Raw genomic sequence first — 26,673 nt, forward strand, 5'->3', positions numbered from 1 at the left:
AACATGCGGAGATCTGCCCAATGGGTTTAATCTTGCATCTACTTGTCTTACACATGTCGAGTCTTTAATTGCACATCTTCTGAGGTTGACATTAACAATCCAACTGTTCAAAAGTGTGTGTGTGTGTGTGTGTGGGGGAAACTCTGTACAATCAGTTCAGCCTCTCACGCAAATTGTTTTAATCATTCTGCATAGAGGAATAAACTTGCGTAAAGAAAAAATAGTTTGTCAACATAACTGTTACAAGATGACACTCATGAAAGATGGTCCTCTTTGGAGTTGTAGGTTTGATTCCTGTAAAAATCCTGCTTTTTTTCTTTGTGTTTTTTTTTTGTTTACTCCAACCTAGCAAATTAAAATACCCAGTTACTTAAGGATATTAATCATATCAACACTGTGTCAAAAAAAAAAAAAGACAAAAAGAAAACAGTACTTATTGTCAGAAATATATTTCAGCTTTTATTTTATGAATTTTTTAAATTTTCAGTTTTAAGTTCTTATTTGATTTCTTTATATCTGAGCGTTTATTTTAGGTTTTTCTTTACTTCTCAAATCTTGTATTAGTAAAGTATTAAATAATAACAATACCCCCTCCCCTCCAACTGATCACTTAACTCTGCTATAGTTTACTATTCTTGTGATCTTTGCTTGGTCTTGCCGGATTTCAGAACCAAATTCATCTAATCTGATGGAATAGCCAACTTAGTGTTGTTACTTTTGATAGAATCACCAGCACAAGTTACACAATTACTATCCTGTGGCAACAGTACTCCATCCTTAGACATATTTGGCCTTTATACAGATAGAGAATTGCATTAGCAATGAGATATCTACTGGAGTGCTAGAATGATCCCAGCATTTTTGTGAGCCACCTGACATCCAGTTGTAAAGTCCTGTTGGGGGACGGCTATTATGCAACGTGACACAATGGAGTGTGTAAATGTCTCCACTGGAAAATCTGTAAAAACCTGAATATCCCATGTAGTAGCACATCCTGGGAACATGTTTACCAGAAAAAAAACAGTTGGGAATAAGTCGTACACCATCCACTATGACTATGAAATTACTACAGCTACATACCTAGAAAATGGGGCTATTAAACCTGACATAGTGATATGGGAGAAGGAGAATGTAGCAACCCTAGTTGAAGTAAGTGTCCCTAATGATGCTGGCCTTAACAGAGCAGAGAGGGAGAAAATAACAAAATACCAAGGACTTGTGTACGACATGAAAAGAAACTGGAATCTTAAGAAGGTATCAATCATACCAGTCATTAGAGGAGCAACCGGGCTAATGAAAAAGAATTTCAAAAACTATCTGGCGAATATACCTGGTGAACCAAGCGCAAAAGAAATACAAACAATAGCATTTAAAGGGACGATTAGAACCTTAAAAAGATCTCTCGGTTGGAGTAACTAAGCTAATGGGAGATTGCTTGGCATCTGGTAGAATGCCCCATCCCATAGGAAAAACATGAAAAGAAAATTAAAACAAAGAAAGAGTAAGCTTGTCAAAACCCTAACCCATCCAAAAACGAGAGCCATTCATTTCAATTGATACCAGACGGGGGATTAGAACACTCTGATCTCCACTTGACACCAACTGAAATGAATGGTTACCGTTTTGAGAAACACAATATATTAAAAGATTTTTGTCTTTTTTTTTTTCATTTTATTTTAATAAGTTCTCCAAAATTAGGGGACTCCTTTCTTTATAATTAATACTTAATTTCTTTGAGATACATAGATATAATTACATAGATATCGAAATGTTCATTTAAGATTCTCCTTATCTCTCAGAACTTGAGTTAGTAAATCAGTGAAGTATATTACTTCTCTTCTCCCCAGCTGACCAAATAGCCATGTTATAGTTTATCATTTTTTGGGTCTTTTTTGCGGGTGGGGTGGAGGATCGATCAAATTCCAGTGAAAGATTAAATTTTCGTCCAATGGACTATCCAATTTCATACGATTACTTGAGATAACGTCTCTAGGGAACTTGCACTATTTCTTGTAGAAGCCAGTGTGTATCCATGCCAAATGGATCTTATTTGAGCTTCGGATATTAATGTTTTTTGAATATTTGGTCAGTTACTTGTGGGATGAAGTACATTGCAATGTGTCATCTTTTCATTTTAGAAGTTTGTGAATCAGTTTTCCTTTTTAAAAAAAAACAAGAAAATTTATGCATACCTATGTAGACAAATGCTTTGTCATATAATAGTTTAAAAGAAATTCATTAGGAACTCAAGTCTTGAAGATATAAGAAAAATTGTTAAATAATATTTACAGCTTAAAAAGGGCAATTAAGGGAAGTAATTAATAATACTTCCCTTGACTATATTTTTAATTGCAAATTAAGATACTATTTTGCATTGAAGGGGAGATAAATCTAAATGCACCAAATTTTAGTTCTTATAAACATGACGCTGTACTGAATTCTCTCCTTATGCAAAAACAAAAATAAAAAATCTGTATGATGTACATACCTGTTATGGAAATATCATACACCAAAAAGCACGTAAATTGATCAATTAATTTTATTTTTATATAAGAAAAACATTTTAAAGCAAATTTTTTCAATACTCACCTACCTTCTCATGTTAGGCATTGCTTTTTAAAATCTCGATTTAGAGTTATCTCCCTTGTTCTTTCTGAATATTTTCAAGGTAGTGTCACAAGACATTCCTCGTAGTTTAGCCATAATATTTGATTTTCTAATTTACAAAGAAAACATCTTGATCAATTTATGTAACTTTTTTATGTATATTTTTTTTTGTTACTGGTATGTACATTATGCAGATTTTTTTTCATTTTTGTTCTTTCATGGAAGAAATTCTGCACATGCATCATATATATAAGATTTACTTCAACAGTGCTCAATATGTGAGTAGAGCTAGGAAGTAAGTTATGAAAATATATAAAAATTAAATCACGCAGAATCTTTTATGTTTCATCTCATAAAATAAAACGCAAAAGATCCTATTAACACTTATATAGCCTAACATCATAAGTGCATTTGAGACGTATCATCACACAAGCAGAAGGGCTTGGCATATAAAATCAACAGTAGGTTCTTTGATAACACAGGAGTGTGCATTCGAAATGAATGTTTCTGCTTAGAGCACAGTTGAACCATGATACTTGAGTTTTGCATTTAAACTTTAATTCAAATATGAAAATAATTTCATAAAATCAACAGTAATTTCTCTACAGTGTAACATAGACTTGAATGTATTGTGGATTAAGTCATTGCGAGAAACAGTTTCTCTCCTGGTGCACTATGGTGGGTTCCTGACTAGAGCAAGCAAGCAATTGATTTGATTGACGAATGGGCGATTTCATTGATTTCAATGACAATAAAAAGTATTTGAAATGTGAAACCTTCATTAATCCTCATTCAATCCCGGCCAATGTCGAGTTTACCTGCTAGGATAGGATATATATGTATATATGTGTATAAGAACTAACAATAAGATATTGTAAACTGTTAAAATTTAGATTTGCTTAATTTAAAAAAAAAATTTTTTTCAGCCTACAAAGAGAAAATTGGATTCACTGGACAATTCCTTTTGGAGCCTAAACCGAAAGAGCCTACATCTCATCAGTATGATTATGGTCAGTAAAATCATGGATTTGTTTTTATTTAAGAATGAAGACGAGTTTGGAGAAATCCAATAAAAATAACAATAGATGGATTGATCAAAAATACAATAAAATCAGTTCATATAGTATGATTTAATAATTTGTCTTATCAAAAAGAAAAACTATCACAAATGATTAACAATAAACTTATTTTATCTCTGTTGGTGCTTGTACTGTATGATGGGATTTCAAAGAAATGTATTTTAGGTAAAAAAATGTACTTACATGTGATGTCAAAATCTGCAAAAATTCAAATAATTACAAAAAATGATCGACTAGAAGATGTGCTCCCCCCCAAAACATAGCAGTCCGTCATGTCCTACTTTGAAATGGTTAGTTACAATTATTTTGTCTAAATCATAGACAGCAGTTATCTCCCCTCGATTTTTAAGACCTGTTCAACATTAACAAATAAATAAAACTTTATAATTCAATAAATTTTTATTTTTAGTTGTAATTATATTTCTACTCAATTAATTTTTGGAATTTTACGAATTTTGGCTTTACATGTATGTAATTGTGTTTTTATCTAAAATGCATTTATTTGAAATCTCATAGTGCACAAGCATCTTTATCTCTTCTAAATCCTTTCCTTTATAGTACCTGATGATACAATAACATTGAAATGTTATTTAAACTATCACCAAAGCAATATATATATATATATATATAATATGCGAGGGATATAAATATATCTATTCATTTGTTTCTGATTTCTTTTTTATTCAATAACATTTAAAAATTGTTGCATTTATTTGCTAAACTTTTTCTATTTGTTCAATTTTTTTTGTATGTTTTGTCTATTTTCAGATGCAATGACTGTTATTGCTTTTCTCAAGCATTTTGGATTAGAAAAACACTTCAAGGTAAATCTAAAGGCACTAATCTCTTCTTTTTAAAACATTCTCTAATAATTAAGAACTTACTCAGATGAACACTATATGTTTATATTGTTACATAATCACAGAATTGAATTATTTATTTAAAAAAAAATTAATTTAATTTTAAGCAAACATATTCTAATTTGGTTTTACTTATTGTCTCCGTGAAGAGAGAGAGAGAGAGAACCTGTAAAGGGAGAAGGAGAGGGCAAATAGATGTTTAAAGGAGACAGAATAGGGAGACAGTGATAGAACTTGCCACCCAAGGTGTGAAATTTTGGGTTTCCCACTCCCTGACGGGGAGTAGTCAGCTGGTCACAGGGTGCAAATGAATCTATTTACCCTTTCTAGTCTGTATTCTTACTGCCAAAAATGGACAAAAAGGAAAAGGAGAGAGAAAAAGAATATGAAGGAAAAGGAAGAAGAAGAGAGGAAAAGAGGAAAGATATTTTTAACACGTTTCAGTAAATCACCAAAAGTGAGCGGACGGAAGCGATTTCTGGTCCTACCAGCGACAGTATATCTCAAATGTTGAATTCACAAGGATGATAAAAAAAGAATGTCTACAATTGAAACTGAAAAGTGAAATGTATCAATGTGACTTGAAAGTAGAAATATTAGCGAAACATGGACCGCTGTATGACTTAGAAGAAAAATGACAGAAATGATGTAGATTGAAAAAGTGTTTCCTCGTTTTTAATGGAGTAAGGTTTGTAATAATATCAAAACAGATTTAAGTATGTAACTCGTAAAAAAATAGCTATTGTTATGTGTTATGCACTCTACATTGAACCGAAGGTGTCTGTTTAAACAAAGGTTCAAATAACATTCTTTTTACATGTATATCTATGATATTATGTTTATTAAAAATAAATAAAAACTAAAAGCAATACATGACAGTGTATTATTTTTAATTATTTATAATAATTTATTATAACCAAGATGGTTTTCATAAGATAAATTAATATGCATTTGACTGTAGTACATACAAAGAATGTTGTTATTAAATAAAATTTGATTTTTTCAATGAGTGGAAGTAAAAGTAGTTCCTTGTATGAGAGTGAGGCTTCTCCATTTTGTAATTATGCTAATCCAAAATAAAATACTGATAGAATTAGACATTAAAATATTTTCAATTGATTGGAAATAAGTTTTAGTATTTGTTTTTACTATCATATTCATCATAGTTTACCGTCCTCCTTCCAAAAGGAAAATAAAAACTTGGATTCTACTTTTATTGAATGACTAGCCTGGGTGCCTGGCATTGCCTGGGTGTTTGGAGGTGTGTGTTGAGCAAAAATAAAATTTGTAGTAGGTAGGTGTGACTTGAAGGTAGAAAAGAAAGTGGCGGTGTGTGTAAGGGTGTTGGTTAAGCAAAAAAAAAAAAAGAAGGAAAATTGCAAGTGCAAAAAAAATAGGAGTACTAAGCTGGCTCAAACCCATAACATGCCAGAGGAAAAAGAGGTGAAAAAACCCAAACTTTTACCGATGTGCCTACCGTGGTTGTGACGTCACGGGGGAGTCGAAATAATGCTTTTTAAGTGATGGTGTGAATGCGAGGGTTGAATGACTTGCAATAATGTCAGCTAAAAAAATCGACCCTCCCTGTAGAAAAGTGCTCAGTTGAGGGTGAAGGAAGTAATGTTTTTGGCCAATTTTTCAATATTTTTCGTCTGAAGGGTCAAGCTTTAAAAGAATACTGACCTTTTTTTTTTTTTTTTTTTTTTCATTACATTTTCACCCCAAACAAGGCACATTGCCACTCTGGTGTAGGGGGCTACTATCAGGGGAAACATCTACTAGGGTACTATGTAGGGATTAGGGAAGCGAGATGTTGGTTCACGTTGCACTTGAACTTATGCATGTCAGTACAGTTGGGGAAGCAGTGACCTGGAATGGAATTCCAAAGTCTAGCAGTTCTGGGGAAGAAACTACTGGAGTAGAAAGATCTTTTACATCTAGGGATCTCTACAGTGTGGGGGTGGGATTTTGCAGCTTGTCGGGTCTGTCGAGGGTGTTCACGTCGTGGGGGCACAAGTGCTTGCAGTTCTTCAGAGCATTCACCATTATAATACTTGTAGAACAGGCAGAGGGATGCAACGTTTCGACGATGGGACAGAGGCTGAAGTTTAGATGCCAGTTTAGGGCCTATCAGATTTGCGACTCTCTTTTGAACCCTGTCAAGGAGCGAGAGACTAGTAGCCGATGCACCGGCCCAAATATGACAGCAATACTCCATACATGGGCGAATAGTGGCCTTATAGAGGTACAGGATACTTTCGGGTGTTAAAAGTTTTCATGAATATCTGTTGCCTCTGTCGAAAGTTTTAGGCAAACATACATACATATATACATTTAAACAGACAGGGGAGATTTATATTATAGATTACATGTAAACAGCCTGAATAAATATTTTTCAAAAAAGAATTAAAAAAAAACACAGTTTAAAGTAGGGATCACTTTCTGAAATAAATTTAACTTTAAATGAGTATCAATGTCAGTGTCAAATAGAAATTCAGGATGACTGGAAACAATGCTGAGATGTGGAGAGCACATAGTGCCTAGTAGTCCCTAATGGTCACTCATCTGGTAGTGGCCAGGCTCATCATTGCTTAACTTTGATGATCTGATGAGAACTGGTGTTTGCCGTATGAATATACATAGGAGAAAATCATGTTTATATCAAAACAAATTCAAATTTGTATTGTTTTATCAAAAAAGCTATTTTGATCAAAGAAATAGTCAATTGGCTTCATAAGAGAATGATTTAATATACTTAAATGGTCCTGAGTACAACCTTAAAAAACATCAAATGATGAGGCCTGTTGAAAATGTGGTGTTGCATCTTAGTTACGTTTGCTCCTTGATCCATTTTGGCCCGGAGTAGTAATACCTGTGAGGGCATCTGGTGCTATTTGATCAGGCTTCCTGATCAAAAATGCACCAAACATTGACATTATTGTTTTTCCTTTCTCTTTGTAAAACTCAATCATGTTCTGCGAAAACAAAAACATTTTTCTTCTACAAAACAATCAAGCCAAACACAATAAAAAAAAATATTTGAAGATATAAAGAATTTGAAACAAAACCTTTTTTCCAAAATAAACTGGATTTGGCATTATTTAAAACTCAAAAAGGGTTGATATGTTGTAAAACAAAACAACCAGACCAAACATTATGAATAAATATTTGAAGACATAAAGAACTTGAAGTATAAAAACTTTTTCCCAAATTACTGGATTTGGCTTATGAATCCTTTTCAGGTTATTTACCTGAAAAGGAGTGATATCCTGTAAAAAAAGCAAAGAAAACAACCAATTGATTGAGATTGTCGAACTGACTTCCTCATCTTGGTTGTTATAGTCACAACGTTTCGGCCGTTTTGCCCTCCGGTGTTTTGTAAAAATACAGACATTTACCAAACCAACCAAATATATTTAGCATTTTCATTTATGGCAATAAAAATGTTTCTAAGAAAGTTTAAAAAAAATTTTTTTTTTTTAATTGAGTTTTGATTTTATAAACATCTAATGATAAAGTGTTTAAAGCCATTCTGTTTAAATTACTATTTTCTGTTCCAGATCAATGTGGAGCCTAACCACACAACATTAGCTGGGCATTGTTATGAACATGATATTGTTATGGCATCAGCGTGAGTACATTTGTATTTCATTACATTTCTTTAGTAGGGGTACTACTCTCCCTTATCTTCCACCCCCTCTTCTTTTTTGTCTGTCATATTATATTCTTTAATTTAAAATGAGTTGGTGATTATTTAAAACAGTTTCATATTATCAGTCATCTAGGTTAGACTAAATAATTTTTAAAACGTAGGTAAATAGAATTTTGCCGATAACATGGTGCATCATCATCATCATCATCATCATCATCATCATCATCATCATTATATTCGGTTTAATGTTTCTTTTATATGTTGGCATGTGTTGGTAACAAACCAAAACTGGTTCTTTGATTAATTGAGCTTAAATGCTATTTGGGTCTGACTTTGAAAAATCTGACAAGGCAATTTTATATGTTCGATTGAACTTCTTTTTGAACTTAAAAATTGTAACAATGTGCTTTCTGAATACTTTCTGCTCATTAAAAAGCAATTGAATGTTTTTACTTGTTAAAGTTGTTCACAACAAAATGGCTGAAATTATGAACATTTTTATATCTTGTTCTTTGAGTTATCATTGTCAGAATAAGGAAATCTTGACTCAAAATGATATCCCATATTCAAGTAAACCTATCATAAAATTGTTGTATAATGCTTTGGAGTTCATTACATAATGTTTATAAGATCTTTAAGACCATTTACTTTTATAACAAATGTCTTTACATAAGTGTGGGGAAAATAGAGAAGGCTTACCGCAAAAATGTGCTCATATCTGTCTGTTGTGTGGGCTGAGAAGGAAAAATAAAAAGATCTAAGATGGCGACCGTGGTCTTTTAATGTCCATGGTCTGGAACAGTTCTCGAAAAATCGCATCTCACACATGATTTTGAAGTGTGCCCAGGCACCATAAAAGCAAGTTGCTGGGGGGGGGGAGTGGGTAGAAGCGTTCAGACCTATGTAGAGTGAACATTGTCAGACTTTTCTGAACTTGTTTACATTGGACTTGAAGACAACGATATTGTAGTCGGTTAAGAAGCAAGCCAGCAGAACAGTGTTCCATAAGCGGGCAGTTCTAAGAAAGAAGCGTTCAGACCTGTGTAGAGTGAACATTGTCGTGCGACTCATACTTTTCCGATTCAATAAGTTAAGGTTCTATACTTTTTGAACTGGTGTTATGTATTTGTTCGAGCAACTGCTAAATATGTGCATGTGTGACGTACATTTTCTCTGTCTCTTCTCATTTGCAGCCATGCATCCCTTGTGTTGACGTGTGACTCCACCACTGTTCTGCCTTCTCTGTAAATGAAAGCCTTTCATAACACAGTAATAATGGACACATAACTCTTCTTGCGTTTTGTGGATATAGTTGAGTTTATTAAATTTTGCAGATCGCTTTGGAGGCACATCACCAAATCCCACACTAGCTCTTCATCTTAGAGGGAGAATTAGGGGTTCATTGCTACATCACAAATCATGTGTATTCTCTCTTGTATCCAAAAACAAACTGCCATGTGTTCTCATCATCTCTTCAAGACACACTGTCTAAAGCTCTCCTTCCAACTTCCTTGGAAAACATGATCTTGTCACAAACTCTCACCCTCACACACCTTATCCTATGATGTTAGAATCTGATGACAAATCGTTCCATGTGTCAAATGAATACAAAGCACTCATTCGACTTAACTCTAGTGTGACCTATGACCTTCAGCTGTCTGCAGTTGTGTTTTTGAACTCAACAACTCTCAAACTAGAAAATGGGGCCCATTACTAAAATCTACATATGTGTACTAGCTAAAACTGCTAGTCTGCTAATTTAGGGTCCTATTATATAATAAAATAAAAAAGTTTCATAATTTAGAAAAAGAAAACCTCAAGAAAGACAAATTATAATATGGAACTTTGTTCGTTTTTTTTTTTTTAAACATCTAGTGTATGGTTATTTTATTTTTTTACTAGTGGGGGTACCTGGCATTTGCCGGGTGTTTGTAGGTGTGTGTGTAAGGGAGAGAGGTAAAGTAAAGAATAAAGGAATTGATAAACCTGGTTCAATATTAAAAAAAAAAAAGGATGTTAAATTATAATATATATATAACTGATCTCTTTCTGCAAACATAAGTCCAAATTTAATTATAGTAAACTTGAAATTACATAGCTATTAATTTAACCTTTCAGGTATATATTTTTTTTATAACATTATCGTTTTTTCTACCTACTTTCTTAATATTTTATAACTTTATAATTTTTTATTGTAATTCTTTATTTCTTCCTTGTTTGGCCAGTTTTTCATCTGCAATTTCTGTTTTAGCGTTTAAATATTCCTGTATCAAATATATCAATCTACCTTCACATTTATATTCTGTATGTATGTTTACTTATATTTTACTATATGCATTTACTTACATACTTACTTGCTTTATCCGGAATTTGCAGATACCGGCCATCCTTTTCCCTTAAAATTTTTTTTTTTATTCATCTATTTACTTATATGTAGGTATGTGTGTGCTTGTGGTGTGTGTATATATATATATATATATATATATATATATATATATAATTGTATGTATTTGTATATATGTATGTATGTATGTACATGTGCATATATTTATTTTATCTTTCTTTTCATTTCATTTGGTGTCCTTTAATAACTCCTGCTGATAATTTAATTCTTAAGTAATAACTTGTACTTTTCAAGTGACCCCTTTTTTGCTTTAAATTTTGGCACCTTTCAACGTCATCTTGTCTGTGTCATTTTGACATTGGCTTTTCTACTTTAAAATTCAATCACCATTCAATCTTTTTTTTTTCTCCTTCTTCTTCACTCATTTTTCTTAATTAAGCCTCGCCTCGACAGCCGAGTTTTAAATTTCTTCCATTTTCTTTTTTGCGCACATTTTATCTTTCTTTTAATAATATTATTGGAATTCATTCTCTTTTCCTTGTACCTATTTGTGAATTATTCCACGGATTTCTGCCTTTTGGATTACTTTGGATCATCCAATTACATGATTCCCTTGGATTTTACTTGTGCGAATGGAAATTTAACTAACTTTCTTGAATTCTGCATTTTTGGATTTTACCATCATTGGATACTTTACCCTTCACCAAACTATCCATTCACATGAAATCACTTTTTTATTCACCCTATTCCCTCTGCTTCACTTTTTTGTTATCAAGTAAGATCTATGACTTACTTGTAGTTTCATCAAATACTTTTGCAAGCAAAATCCGATCCCGCATTTTGCTCAATCCTACCCTCTGATGAGAAGGAAAGTATTTCTTTGAAACTCCGCGGATTAAGGACTATCCACTTATTTAGTGTTTCCTTTTTAAAATTAAATGTTTTTATCTCTTTTTCAAAGTGTTTTTTAACATGTTTTATTAACTACTTGTTCTTATATATATATATATATATATATATATACAGGGTGAGCCAAAAGTAGGTGGACAATGTTGTAAACCTTCCTACCTGTGGAAGTGACACTCCTGTCATGATAGAGGCCAACTAGGGTCAACCATCTGGCCTAAATAAAAATGGTCCTGGCTACATATACTAAAGAAAAACAGATTAAGTTCAATTATATTTGTTTTAGTTGCTGAATATCAGGAGATAGGTAGCCAAGACCATTTTTATTGATGCTGGATGGCTGACTCTAGTTCGTCTCTATCATGACAAGAGTGCCACTTCCACAGGTAGAAAGGTTTACAACATTGTCCACTTACTTTTGGCTCACCCTGTATATATATATATATATATGTGTGTGTGTCTGTGTTTGTAGTAAAAACAATAATTCTAATTATTATTCCATCTTGCACCTGTAATTGTGGTATCCTTTACCAAGAAATTGTCATTGCTAGTCCTTCCTGGCGGCATAAGAGTGAACATTACCTTGCCAGTGGAGGGCTGCACCTTTACTTTCTTTGAAGGTGTTGAGTCCAAGTGCTTTCATTATATTGACTGGACTTTAATCTCTGAATCATAGTGATAGATTCTGGTTTCATCTTTGCATATCTCCAAGTTCATCTTCGAGTACTTGATGCATTCTCACTTCTAGAAGGGTCTCAGCAACCTGGAAATCCATTTGGCAGACATCTTATGCATATCTATGCATATCCAAATGGTCATGAATGATAGTTTCCACAGACCCTATACTAATCTTGGGCTATTTGGTAAATCGTCATGCATCTATTTTCCAAAATGTCAGCCTTAATTTGATTAACAGATGTCTCATCAGTGATAAAAAGTGGGAGGGGCGACTAGCTATGGGAGCTGTTTCTCTAGACTTCCAGACGTTTAAATTTATGATGCCAGCTTTTTACAAGGTCATATGATGGGGCATCATTACCATAATTTTTTTCTTCATTTCATCAAAAGTCTCTTGTGATGTGCATCCTTTCAAATACAAAACCGGATCATTGCACACAACAACTCAACAGGCTCCATTTTACACCTCTGTTCAAACACTTGTAAATCAGAAACCATCATTAGTACAGAGCTGTAATTTGCCACATAACCCATAGAGATATAAATCATTGCACATGTACAATTTCAGCTAGCTCAAATAAGTGGAAATAGGTCAGGAGCATTACATTGAATACTTCTCGTAATTGAATTTATTTCCATTTGTTAAAGCCATTTGCCATTTTACAGCTAGTTGTCTGTAACAAAGCACAGTGTCAAAAAATAGTTTTTTTTTTTTTTTTTTTTTTTTTTAGAAGGAAACCAGCAATATATTTCTACATGGTCAATGCTGGGTGAATACTGTTAGTATATATTTATTTATTTCAAGATTTTATTATATCATCTTATTTATTTTTGTTTTTATGAAAATTGTTTCAGCCACCCATGCAATGTTTACCACTTGTACTAAAATGTGTTCATTACAATAAAATATCTGCAACGTACCTTTCTTTGTGACTATTCGCCCTCATATTGAATTGCATCTGCCCCATCATTCCTCGCTCTCTGCAAATGAAAACTTTTGTAACACAGTAATAAATGGACTTGTTGTTTTTTTTTTTTTTTGATATAGTTGAACTTTATTTTGATTCACAAATCAGCTCAGAAAAGCATTGCCAGTTCCTCATCTGAAGATAGTGGGTGTCTTGAGTTCCAGCTACATTTCAAACGCAATATGCGTTTCCTTCTTCCTAATAACCAACTCTCATCTGATTTAATAAAAATCTTGTAATAAATACATTTACAAGCTCTGTTTGATTACTAAATATTGAGTTTATCATGTCTAAAATTAGATTCTTTTGTTTATCACACTGATATAAATTTAATAAATGAATAAATATTTATACTTCTTTTAAAGCTTTGGAATGCTAGGTTCTATTGATTCAAATACTGGTTCCCCTGATCTTGGTTGGGATACTGATGAGTTCCCCATGGATGTCAAAAAGACAACCTTGGTCATGAAGGTAAACAAATTTAGATTATTTTTCATTCTGCTTTGCAGTAAACGATTTACAAACTAAATATATATCATTTCACTTTTCAAATTATCACTTAAAATTTATTTAATATTAGGCTCTATTTAATATCTTATTTAGTTTCCTGAAAATATTTTTTCATTGCGTTTTCAAGATAATTCTTGAAAATATTTTTTCTTTGCTTTGCTTTTCTACAACATATTACAAAATTCTTTGAATAATTAGGTTCTTAATTATCAATTTAACATTTTTCTATTTTAATAATTTTTCTTTTTAATTAATTTAATTAAGGTTTATTTTGTTGCACATTGTTGAACATATTTGCTCAACTAAATATACATCTCTAATGTGTCTAGTATATATATAGAGAGAAAGGAAGGGAAAGAGAAATAAAATAGTGAACTATGGACATTTTTTTTTTTTACACGGTGGTCACCACTTATCAAGGCCTGGAAGCCACTCAGGGATAAGGGTTATTGCAAGTACAGTATGTTAGTGTGGAGATTTGATGAAGGGTTTACTTAAGGGGGTGGTTCATTAGGAATTTGTTAACGTTGGACTTGAAGACATCCAAGTTGTAGTCAGGTGGGAAGCAGGCAGACGGAACAGAGTTCCACAGGCGTGCAGTTCTAAGAAAGAAGCTTTGTTCATGGAATCCACATTTTGATTTAGGACCAGATAAAGAGTGGGGGAAATTTTTCACAGTGGATTCAGCTAGACGGGTGTTTTTCGTGAAAGATTGGCGAGGGGGGAACCAGAGATTGGAGTTCAGACGAGCACCTGCCATGGAAATAACGATAAAACAAGGATAGGCTCACAACGTCTCTTCTGTGGGAGAGAGGTTGCAGGGTAGATAAAAGGGCATCCCCCACTAAGCCACGAAGTCTATTTTGTACTCTGTCAAGGCAGGATAGGAAGTTTTTAGCAGCTCCTGCCCAGATATGGCAGCAGTATTCCATCCTTGACATGTTTCGATGGCACTATGGCTCATCAGTGTGACTGGCTATGATAGGATTCAAACTCATGAAGCAACTTTGAAAGGCTCGGGGGAGCTAATTAATAGCACTAATAAAGTTATTTATTCATTTATTTATTGTGGACTATCATCCTCATCTTTATTAGTTAGTGTTTCATGATGTTTTGACCAACTATTCCTCTGCTCTTCGTCAGGTGGTTAACTGTGACGGCATAGGAATACTGAATCTCCTAACTATATCCTCAGCAATTACTGCCTTCCATAGTTGCTGTTGTCTCACCATGTTTTAGCCAACTAAGCCTCTGGCCGGCTTTGAATAAGATTGAAACTGCTATCTTCAGACAATGTGCACCTGTAACCGTAGAGATTCAACGTCTGTATCCACTGTGCAGTTATATTTTTTTGCATCACACACACTGAGGATTGAACTTTCAATCTCCAGAAGAGTTTTATTGAGAATTGAATTTTACCAAATATTTTATCTGTTATGCCATGGGTTCATCGTGTGGATTAAAAAAAGGATTCTGTTTGAAATTCTGTGCAGATTACTGGGTTTGACAAGATACACCTGAAGAAAGTTGGAAGTTACATCGGCTGAAATATTACTCATAATGAGAACAGAAGTTTGAATAATCCAAATAATGCAAACAATGTGATGTAACTTTGTTTACATATACATTACATCTACAACCGTGTTTATTTGGTCTCTACAGATCATGGTTGGATATTTATATATATAATATATATATTTATAAGAACTATTGTTTTTATTTTTTCCTTTTGCATTAAAATTGATAAATTTCAGATTGACATTTGTTCTTTTTTCTACTGCTCTCCCTCGACCCAGGACTGTACCCTAATAAACAAAGTCTCTGACAGCATAGATACAGCACTTTTCCTCGACACTAACGCACAAGTGCATGTGTTTGGTGACTTCAATGTCCACCACAGCAACTGGCTTGGATTTTCTACTCACACAGACACGGCTGGTATTACTACATATAACTTCTGTATATCTCATTCCCTATCAGAGATGGTTACGTTTCCAACCCGTTTCTCAGACCAGCAAGAACAACTCGCATCACTTCTAGATCTGTTTCTGACAACGGTTCCCGGTGACTGTGTAACTAATGCCCACAGCCCACTTGGGAATGCCGATCATGCAGTGGTAATAGTTGAAATAGCCCTAAACTTTAGAGCTAAAACTGAAGAGCCACTGCTCAAAACAACAAGATATTATAAAAAAGATGACTGGGAAGCCATCAGGGATCTCATCAGGGACACCCCATGGCAAAATATCTTTTCATTTCTTGCTGAACAGTGCGCAAATGAGACCACTGAATGGTTCAAAACAGCAATTGAAGCACATGTTCCCACACGGAAATTTTATAGCAAGCCCCACTCTCCCCAATGGTTTACCTCTACTTACCATCGTGCAAAGGCAGCATGCGTACCGCAGATTTAACAGTTCAAACAGGCGAAAGTATATAGAAGCCAGAAGTAACTGTAAGAAAGAAATAGTGACAGCTAAGAGAGAATTTACTGAAACCACCAAAAAACGCATAAAAACACAGAAATTAGGAACCCATAACTTCTGGAAAATCTACAACAGTGTAGTAAATAATGGTTAATCAACAATTCCCCCACTATCCAACAATCATGAGGTTGTTTGCTCAGCAACCGAGAAGGCTAACATGCTTGCCAGTCGGTTTGCCTCCAACTCCACACTGGACCCTGCGAACCACCCCCTCCCTGACTTTCCTTTGCGGATAGACGCCACACTAGACGATCTGAAAATCAACCCTTCTCAGGTGCATGCTATCATAAGAAATCTTGACACTGCAAAAGCATGTGGACCTGATCTCATCCCGGCTGTGCTATTAAAAAAGTGCTCCGCCGAAGTAGCTCCAGTTCTCTCCAAACTTTACAACAAATGCCTTAATGAATCTTGCTTTCCTGCCTGCTGGAAAACTGCTTCTGTAGTACCAGTTTTCAAGAATTCTGGCGAAAGAACTGACCCAGTAAATTATCGCCCCATTAGCCTCCTCTCACTTTTCGCCAAAATATTTGAGACAATAATTAACCAAGCTCTAGTCCATCACCCTACAGATGCTAAACTTCTGACTGACAAACAATATGGGTTTAGACAAGCCCGTTCAACAGCAGACATCCTAACTGTAATCTCAGAACATATATACCAGTCACTGGACAAAGTGGGGGAGGGTAGAGCAGTAGCTCTAGATATATCTAAGGCTTTTTGACAGGGTATCAGATCATATGGTATCACTGGAAGAATACATGACATAATTAAATCCTTCTTAGATAAGAGAAAAATCCAGGTTGTCCTCGACGGTCGTACATCTAAACAATACGATATAAATGCGGGAGTGCCTCAGGGGTCTATCCTGGGACCTCTGTTATTCCTAATATTCATAAATGACCTCCCTGATAAAATTGCCTGTGAGATGGGTATATATGCTGACGACACCACACTCTATAACAGATACGACAGGAAAACAAATGAACACATATCTAAAGAAATGACAGGAGCACCAGAGAATGACCTCCGATCTGTAGTGGAATGGGGACATAAATGAATGGTCACATTCAGTGATGCCAAGACAAAACTTGTTTCCTTCAATAATTACAAGAAACCTTCTCTACCACCAATAGTAATGGCCAATAACTCTTTATCTGAAAGTACATCCTTTAAACTCCTCGCCCTAACGCTCTCAGGAAACCTGAGTTGGAACAATTACATCGAGAGTATCGTCAGGATCGCTGTGAAGAAGGTAGGTTCTCTCTACCATGCTAGAAAGATACTAATGCCTGAAAGTATCCTATACCTCTATAAGGCCACCATTCACCCAATTATGGAGTATTGTTGTCATATTTGGGCTGATGCATCTACCACTAGTCTCTCGCTCCTAGACAAGGTTCAAAAGAGAGTCGCCAATCTGATAGGTCCTGAACTGTCATCTAAACTTCAACCCCTGTCCCATCGATGAAATGTTGCATCCCTCTGCCTTTTCTTTAACGGTGAATGCTCTGACGAACTGCAAGCACTTGTACCTCCTCGACGTAAATACCCCCGACAAACCCAACAAGCAGCTAAATCCCACCCCTTCACAGTAGAGATCCCTACATGTAAGAGAGCCTTCTACTCCAGTAGTTTCTTCCCTAGGACAGCTAAACTTTGGAATTCCCTGCCGGGTCCCTGCTTCCCCAACTGTACTGACATGCAGAAGTTCAAATGCAACGTGAACCGACATCTTGCTGCCCAACTCCCTACACAGTACCCCTGATGCCCATGTCCCTGATAGTAGCCCCCTACAACAAAGTGGCAATATGCCTTGTTTGGGGTGAAAATGTAATAAAAAAAAAAAAAAAAATCTGGTTAGAATTCAATTTGTGCTTTATAACCTTGTGCATTCGTTCCTAAAAAAATCAAGTTTCAACCATTTTTTTTACTTGAATTTGTTGGCATGAATTTAAGATACATTTTTGTTTAAAATTTTCCAAATAATCTCTCTCTCTCTCTCTCTCTCATATATATATATATATATATATATATATATATATATATATATGTAATACTGTTTTGCTGCATCACAGTTGTTCAGTATGATTAGACAAGAAAGTATTTCAAGCTGAGATTAAACCTGACTTTTTTGACAACAAGCATATATCATTACCCTATCAACAAAAAGAAATGAAATGTAAATTAAAAAAAATATTTTTTTTTTACAAAGGATTCACCTCTTGTCAAGTCCCGGAGACCATTTGAGGATAATGGTTAATGAGTGTACATTGTCAATAGGAAAAATATTGTAATTGTTAATAGTGGAAATTTGGTAAATTGGATTACTTAAGGGGATGACTAATCAAAAACTTGTTTACATTGGACTTGAAGACGACCATATTGTAGTCAGTTGGAAAGCAGGAAAACGGAACAGAGTTCCACAGGCGTACAATTCTTAGAAAGAAGCTTTGTTCATGGAATCTACGTTTAGGTTTAGGCACAGATAAAGAGTAGGGGAAATTATTGATAGTGATTTCAGCTAGACGAGTGTTTTTTGTGGAAGTCACGCAAGAGAGATCCTAGGTTGGAGCTCAGACGAACACTTGTCATGAAAATAACGATAAAGCAGAGACAGGATCGCAACATCTCTTCTGTGGGAAAGAGGTTGCATGAAAGAGAAAAGGGCATCCCCTCACTAGGCTACAAAGTCTATTTTGAACTCTGTCAAGGCAGGATACAATGTGGCAACAGTACTCAATCCTTGAATGTACTTGGCTCTTATACAGATAGAGAATTGCATCAGCAATGAGATATTTACTGACGCAGTAGAACGATTCCACCATTTTTCCAGCAGCCTTGGCAATGGATTTGATGTACATGTTCCATCACTAATCAGAAGTAAAGGTCAGACCCAGAAGCTTTCCAAATCATCTCCCCAAGACAAGAGCCATTCATTTCAGTTGGTGCTAGACTGGGATCAGAACATTAATGATGTAAAGATAGAAGCTTGGTTTTAGATGCATTAAAATTAACCAGCCACCTCTTTCTTCATTGCATCAAGTGCTCAAGATCAGAGGAGATAGAAGCAGAGATAATTTGATCATTTACGTCCTTTGAAGTGTTGCCATAGGTGGTAGTGTCATCAGCATAAATGTCTATGAATGATCTTAGTATGTGATTTGGGAGATCATTGATATAGATCAGGAAGAGAGATGGGCCCCTGAGGGACTCCGGCATTAATATTGTGAGCTTCTGATTTCTGCTCATTAACCACTACTCTTATAAACCTATCAGAGAGAAATGGTTTAATAATTGATAAAACATTTCCAGCTATACTGTAGCTGGAGATCTTGTGAAGTAGGCCTTTATGCCATACCCTATCAAAGGTCTTTAATATGTCAAGAGCAATTGCCCTAGAAAGGAAGCCTCCATTGAGAGATTCGCTAATCCTATGAGATGTAACTGTTAGCACATCTGCTGTAGATCTAGCAGAACGGAAATCATATTGCATGTCACTGAGGAGGCTATTTTTGCTGAAGTGGTTGACAACTTACTCATGACGCACAGGAGACTGATTGATCTGTATTGGGATGAAGATGACCCATCACCTGAATTTTTAAATATCGGACATGTTGGCAGCCCTGATCACATAGGGTAGAATTAACTGCAAATTTCTTGGCAAAGAGTTTGGCTTTGTCTGATGCTGATGAAATTACCTCAGGTCCATTGATGATAGTGTGGAAAGAGCACATGCTTCTATTCAGGATCCTGTTTGTTATTTGCCAAAACTGGTGGGAACTAAGCCTCTGCTCAGCTACTTTGGACTTGACAGACTGAACATACAACTCTCTTGCATTCTTTATTACTCGTTTACAGTGGTTGCTGGCTGTTCTGAAGGTGGCTGTAGTCTCAGTATGTCTATTATGTTGGAGGCAATGGAAATACTGGTTTCTATGTGCGATGGCAGTAGCACATTCTGGAGAGAACCATGGTTGGCTGTTAGGTTTTTGCTGGAATTTTTGGAGGGTATGAAGTGGTCTATATCTACAATTAACCATTCCATCAGATCTGATACTATAGAGGACAAATTCTTTTTAAACATGGAATGCAGTCGTAGATCTGATATAAATTTATGGATGCTATCCCAGTCAGCCACAGCGTATTGATATACTGTACAATCGAGAGGTATGTCAGAGGATTTATTATGTTTTGTTTTTATCTTAACTAAGACAACTGACTGGTTGGAAGATCCCAGTGGAAACAGAACAGAGAATGAACATAGCTTAGGGTAAGTTGTGAGAAAAAGCTCTAGGAGACTTGCATACTGACAGTCAGTGTTGGTCACACAAGTATGTGTGTGAACAATCTGAGTTAGGTCATAAGCAATGGAGAAATCGTGACAGTACCTTCCCTCATCATCTGTCTTGTTTAAGTGGGCTAACCATTCCATATTGTGAACATTGAAGTCTCCACAGACATGAATATTAGCCGAAGGATGCGCAGACACAATTTTTCCAGATATGCTTTTAAAGATAGTAATTCCGCTGTTGTGGGGGTGATAGAGGGCAAATATAAATGCAGTGGTGCGAGCAAGTGCAACCCAGAAACACATAGGGCAATTTAGGGTCTTCTCCGGAGATGTCTATATCACATCGAAAGCTATCTCTAATGTATGTACATGTTTTATACCCATTGCGATCTTGGGGGTCAGATTTGGATGTTAAATTAGAATATCCTTTAATTACGAACTCGTGTAAGGAAATAGTCAGTCCAATGTCAGTTTCACTTAGGAACAATAGGTCTAGTTTTGTCTCCTGTAATTGGGTTTCAACCTCGGGAAGGTTGGAATATAGACACCTGATGTTGGAGAAGGAGACATGGTAATGGAGGTCTACGTTGGAAGTTGGAGTTCTGGGTTTAAATGCTTATATGAAGCATTTTCTGCAGCAGAGAGTGCGTTATTCTTTCTTACAATATCTATGTAGAGATGTCACAAGTGTTTTCAACCTTCAGACAATACATGAACAACCAGTGTGTGTGTCTGAATATAAGACAATATTTCTTGCAAACTTTATTAAATGTATAGTTTTTGCTCGTGAAAATTCTATCTTTTAAAAAAATATTTTAATCTTAAATTTTAGACAATTCTGGAACAAGGAGGACTTCAACCAGGTGGATTAAACTTTGACTGCAAAGTACGTCGTGAATCAACTCATTTGAACGATATGTTTATTGCACATATTGGTAGGAACTATTCTTTTGTTTTTCTTTTTACTTTCTATTTGTTATTGAGAATCATTCAATTTTACTTACTGATCTTCTCTCATATTGCCAGGCAAAGGGTTTAGTCACATACCATTTAAGATACACCAAATATCCCAAGTTGTTACGATTTTCCTGAAAGTTGACCATATTTTGGATTTTTGGAAGCATAAAACAAAGCCATCTTCATCTATGAAATTCAAACAGGGAAATAAAATCTCATAGCTTAAAAGTAAATAATACATAGATTAAATGAAAACTTACATTTTTAAACGCAACTGATCTTGGTTATAATAAGAATTAAAAATAAACAATTAAAAAACAATCCTCATTTGCATAAGTGAACTTTCGTCATTGCACAAAACTAGCAAGATTCTATTTTGTAAGCGGGCTGCTCTAGGTTCAATCACTGATGGATGACACATGGTGTGACCTTGTGTTTTCTTTGTGAACTTGTGTATGATGACTGCTACAAAATTTAACTTTTACAATTATATTTAGAAACTTAAAAGTATTTTGAAAAAAAAAAAAAAAATGAAATAATGACACCGGTTAAAAAAAAGAAAAAAAAGCAGAACAAAATGAAAGTAAAGGCACTAGCTCTGAACAATTCCAGATAAGTACAGCTAGTTGATTGGACCTTAACTGTACACTAAACTGTTTATAAACAAGTTGTACATAAAATGCAATAATTTCTTATTTTAAGGTTTCAGATATGTAGTAAATTTCAATCATTTTTTTTTTTATACAGGTGCCATGGATACTTTTGCTCGAGGACTTCTTGCTGCTGCAAAAATTCTTCAGGATGGCGTCATTCCTGCTTTTGTAAAAGTAATGGTTCTTTTTATATTTTGGAAATTTTCTTTGAATTGAAATTATTAGTTTTTTGACTAATTATAGAAATCCAGATATCCCCAAGCTGGTGAAGCATAAATTTTTAGTTTATCAGTTTTGAAAGATAACTAATAATTTTATTTATCAAATTATGCTATAGGTATAAACTTCATCTCTGTGGAACACATTGCCACAAGATTACTTTCCTGATGGCTACAACATGACTTTCTCCAAATCTAACATCAGTAAACACTTGTAATAAGCCATCAACCGTTATTGTTGAGAGGCTCTTAGCCTTAATAAATCGTTACTTTTCAGTAAAAAAAAAAAAACAATTCATTATCTAGGGTTTATGAAATGCAGTAGGATTTTCTCTTCAGTTATATGTCAATTCAAAATTGCTTGAACAGCAAGATTATGTTAGCATTGATATGCACCATACTGCTGTATGGTTGCGAAATTTCCAAGGTTTTCAACATGTACTGCTTTCGTCACATCCAATGCATCCATCTTTCAAACCAAATTCTAAACTGCACCATCCGCGTAAGATATAACAACACCAGTATCACAGAGACTTTTCTTTAAGGAGACTTTGTTGGTTTATTCACATTTTTTGATGTCCTGAGAAAGAATTTATCTGCAAGCTGGTAGCCCCTGCTGGCAAGTAAAAGTGCATAGATAGCAAACTGAGGATTTGAATAGGAACAGTGAGAACAGACATGGAACTGGTGGCTGCCCCGTGTTGAAATCGTAAATGGTTGAAGTATGCAAAGGACTCAGCTGCCGATTAGTGGGAGGGTTAACCACCTTGAAATCAGATGCAGTGAACTCATTTAGAACCAGCTCTAGGTGAATGCCGTCACAGTTACAAGATTATGTTAGTAAACAGGTTTAAGTGATACAAGGGAGGTAATGTTCTTTTCTTCTCTCTTAGAAAAGATATCCAGTTTTACTTTCCTTTATTCGAAATGTCTTGGTTTTGAATTTATTAGTGACTAGCTTGGGTGCTCAGCGAGTGTTTGGATGTGTGTGTTGAGCAAAAAAAAAAAAAAAAAATAGTAGTAGGCAGGCAGGCTCGAACCCGTGACGCAAAGGCGGAAAAGAAAGTGAAAGAAAATCTGATGTTTTACCTCTACTACATGATGCAATGGCAAGTTTGGAACGTTAAAGTTAGGCAAAGTCAATCCAACCGATATGATAACTTGCAAAAATAGCTTGCAAAAAATCGATCCCTCCTTGTAGAGAACTGCCCAGTTGAGGGTGAAGGAATTAATGTTTTTGGCCAATTTTTCGATATTTATCATCCAAGATGTCGAGCTTCAAAATGATACCGAACTCTGGAAAATCTGTCGCCTCTGTTGAAAGTTTTAGGCAGATATATATATATATATATATATATATATATAAACAGACAGGTAAGATTTATATTATAGATTACCTTTCTTAGATTTTAGGTGAATATGCAATTAATGTATGTTTTGTTGTAAAAATTTCCTAAAATCATTTTCTAAGGTGAATAAGTCGTTCACTGAAAAACAATATGCTTTCTTTCTTCTGAATGTTTTTTCTATCGATTTTAAATGTGGAACAGACTTACAAATACATCTGTCATAATTTCATGTTTAACCTCCACAAATTAAACTTTCATAAAATTGTCTAAATTTAAATAAAACATTTTTTTTTAGTCTATTATAAAAAGCAATGATTGAAAATTAAAAAAAAATTGTTTTTCACATACTATATTTTTCTAAGTAACAAAATATTCTGTAATAATTTTATTTAATGATTTCAATTTGTCGAATACAGCTCTTTATGCCTTTTGTCTCTATTCATTTAAAATCATTTTTTCCTTATTTGGGGTTCAGCAAGTCAACTATCTTCAAGTTTTACTCTGTATAGTCCTGTTCAATTCCTTGCTTCCAAGTAATCCTTGACCAGAAAATCATCCTGCGATTCCAGATATCCATGTTTCTGCAACAGTTTATCCAGGATGATGAATGCTTCACATGACCATACCAATATAACCAATTCAGGATAACATGTATACTGAGTAAATGTAGGACTTTCAGCAAATCCTCCAACCTAATGTGTGAGGTTTAGGCAGATTTCACATTGCAAATCCCTCTAATCATAGATATATCGTTATGCAGTCAAAAAAGGATGGCGTGAAGGCTTTGCATCCATTGCTATTTAAGTGGATGCTCCTCATACAGCTGCTATACAATTTACCATTGATGTAGAGGGAGACAATTTGTGATATTATCAGAGACAACAGTTCATGACCTCATGATAATAGAAATTGACCCACATGCACCTGTCTTTTAGGATCTATCGGGTTAAACAGATTTTTTAAATTTATTTTTTATTTCTTCTTTTTTTTTTTATTCATACCAAACAAGCCATATTTCTACTTGAGAGTAAGGTTACTGGAGTAGGGGCCAAATTTATATTGGTCAACCTTAGTGAAAAGTTGAGCAGCAAAATGTTTACATTGCATTTAAATTTTTGAATGTTGTACTGTCAAGGAAGCAGGAAAGGAATTTCAAAGGCAAGCTGTGCGAGGAAAGTATAGAAAATCTTTCTGCATCTAGAGACCTTTATAATGTAGATTCATTTAATCATGGATCGGTCCTTTCACTGCAGTCGGTTGAGAAGATGGGTTGAAGACCCAGCGTTCAATGCGATATAATATGATGCTCTTGACATAGCTTCTATACAATTTATTCTGGAAGTAGAGGGGAAGAGCTTGTGATGTTATTAGGGTCAACAAGTCATAAAATTTCCCTCATGTTGCCTTCGCGCTCTTTAATTTCTTGCATGCAATGCTCATCTCTCTCTGCCTGCCTCTCTTTTCATTTAATGAATGCTGTTAGGCAGGGTTACTGTGAATCAGAATGGTAAGCAAGAAAACGTGTTTACAAAATAGTTTTCTACTTAGTGGTTCTATTGCTAAACATTAGTCCTTTTCTTTTCTTTTTTTAGAATCGTTATAGCAGTTATATGTCTGGTATTGGCCAAAAGATAAATGATGGAAATGCAACATTTGAGGAACTTGAAGTGAGTATGAACAATAATGATCACATTTTTTCGTTATAGTATGCAAAATAAAGAGCTTTAATATGAGGTGGGGGAGGGAGGTTGCAATGTGTTTTTCTTTATTTGTTTTAAAGTATTGATACGTGTACACTTTGGATTATTTGAACTATTGCATCTAAATGAGTAATAGCAGGTTATTCTTACAAAGTTTTGGTTGGTTATTTTTGTTTTATGGCATATCAACCCTTTTCAGGTTATTTAATGCCGAATCCAAAGATTTTGAGGAAAATTATTTTAATAGAATATATTTGTTTCTTTTTTTTTTTTTCAAGTCGGTTTCTATTTAACCCATAGTTGGGACCTTAACAGGTACTACCACTCCGGATCAGAGTGGACCTGGGAGCAATGGTAATTAAAGTCTGCAAGCTGGAGCCTCACCATCAGACATAGTTTTAAGTCATATCCAGGACCGCACAAAGTTTTGGTTTGATGTAACCTCTGACTGGCTTCAGGTGCAAAGTTTATACGTATATATTCTATGTATTTAGGCAGTATTCTTTCATTTAAGCAAATACAACAGAATTTACCACTTTAATATAGCTTTTTGTATTATGATTTTCCTTATTTTTTTAGTTTCAAAATTAAAAAGATTAATCTATCATATGTATCATCAGTACTTATTATTCTTTATTGAATCATTTTCAAGTGACAAAAATCAATGAACAAAAAATGAGGAAAAAAAAAAAAATTAAGCAGAAGGATTCTGTTCTGTTTAATAACGCTTGCTTAAATATATGTATTCAAAATCTCTAATCGCATTGTTAACAACTAGCGGGACCTGTGGAAATTCCACAGGGGACTCATTCATATGTAATATATTGATGTTGGCATTCTGTAGATGTTCAGTGTAAATGGGAACACTCTGATATTTTTGTAGCTTTTTTGTTAAAACTGCAAAAGTATTTATCTAAGCTAGCACGAACGCCCGGTAAAGCCCGGTGGTAAAGTACATTTAAATATGATATTTTAATTCTTCCATGTTTTGTATATATTATTATAGCTAATGTTCTATCAATTTTTATATATTATAATGTTGCGATTTCAAAAATAAAAAAATGTATCCATATGACTTGAATCGAAACCGAAATAAAAACTTGGAAAAAAAATATATGTATGTATATATAACTTGAGTTCCTTCAGCTATAATCGAAATTGAAATGAAAACTTATGAAGAATTCTTGATAAAATTATTTATAAAAAAAAAATAGATTACTGGAGTGCCATCAGTTATGATCGAAACTGAAACCAAAACTTATGAAGAATTCTTGGTAAAATTATTTATGACAAGAAATGGAAGTAAATAACAATTAAACGACCTGGATGTAAGCGTGACACAGGAAATAACACACACGCTATTGTATTAATATAAAGATGATGATGATGATTATTATGATTATCATTATTAT

General features: G+C 34.4%; 1 protein-coding gene across 3 annotated transcripts in view; it reads left to right on the forward strand.

Annotated features, from left to right (window-relative positions):
• Positions 1–26,673, forward strand: part of LOC145259439 (xylose isomerase-like) — a 128,042-nt gene that overhangs the window by 96,401 nt on the left and 4,968 nt on the right. For all 3 annotated transcript variants that reach the window (XM_080117229.1, XM_080117228.1, XM_080117226.1), the window contains exons 8-14: positions 3,534–3,617; positions 4,455–4,510; positions 8,107–8,177; positions 13,460–13,565; positions 21,217–21,319; positions 22,089–22,168; positions 25,154–25,228. In XM_080117229.1, coding sequence (XP_079973355.1) covers positions 3,534–3,617; positions 4,455–4,510; positions 8,107–8,177; positions 13,460–13,565; positions 21,217–21,319; positions 22,089–22,168; positions 25,154–25,228 — 575 coding nt within the window. The remainder of the gene's footprint in view (positions 1–3,533; positions 3,618–4,454; positions 4,511–8,106; positions 8,178–13,459; positions 13,566–21,216; positions 21,320–22,088; positions 22,169–25,153; positions 25,229–26,673) is intronic.

Source organism: Euprymna scolopes, chromosome 3 (genome assembly GCF_053919585.1).
Source record: "Euprymna scolopes isolate OS-2025 chromosome 3, ASM5391958v1, whole genome shotgun sequence".
Classification (NCBI taxonomy): domain Eukaryota; kingdom Metazoa; phylum Mollusca; class Cephalopoda; order Sepiida; family Sepiolidae; genus Euprymna; species Euprymna scolopes.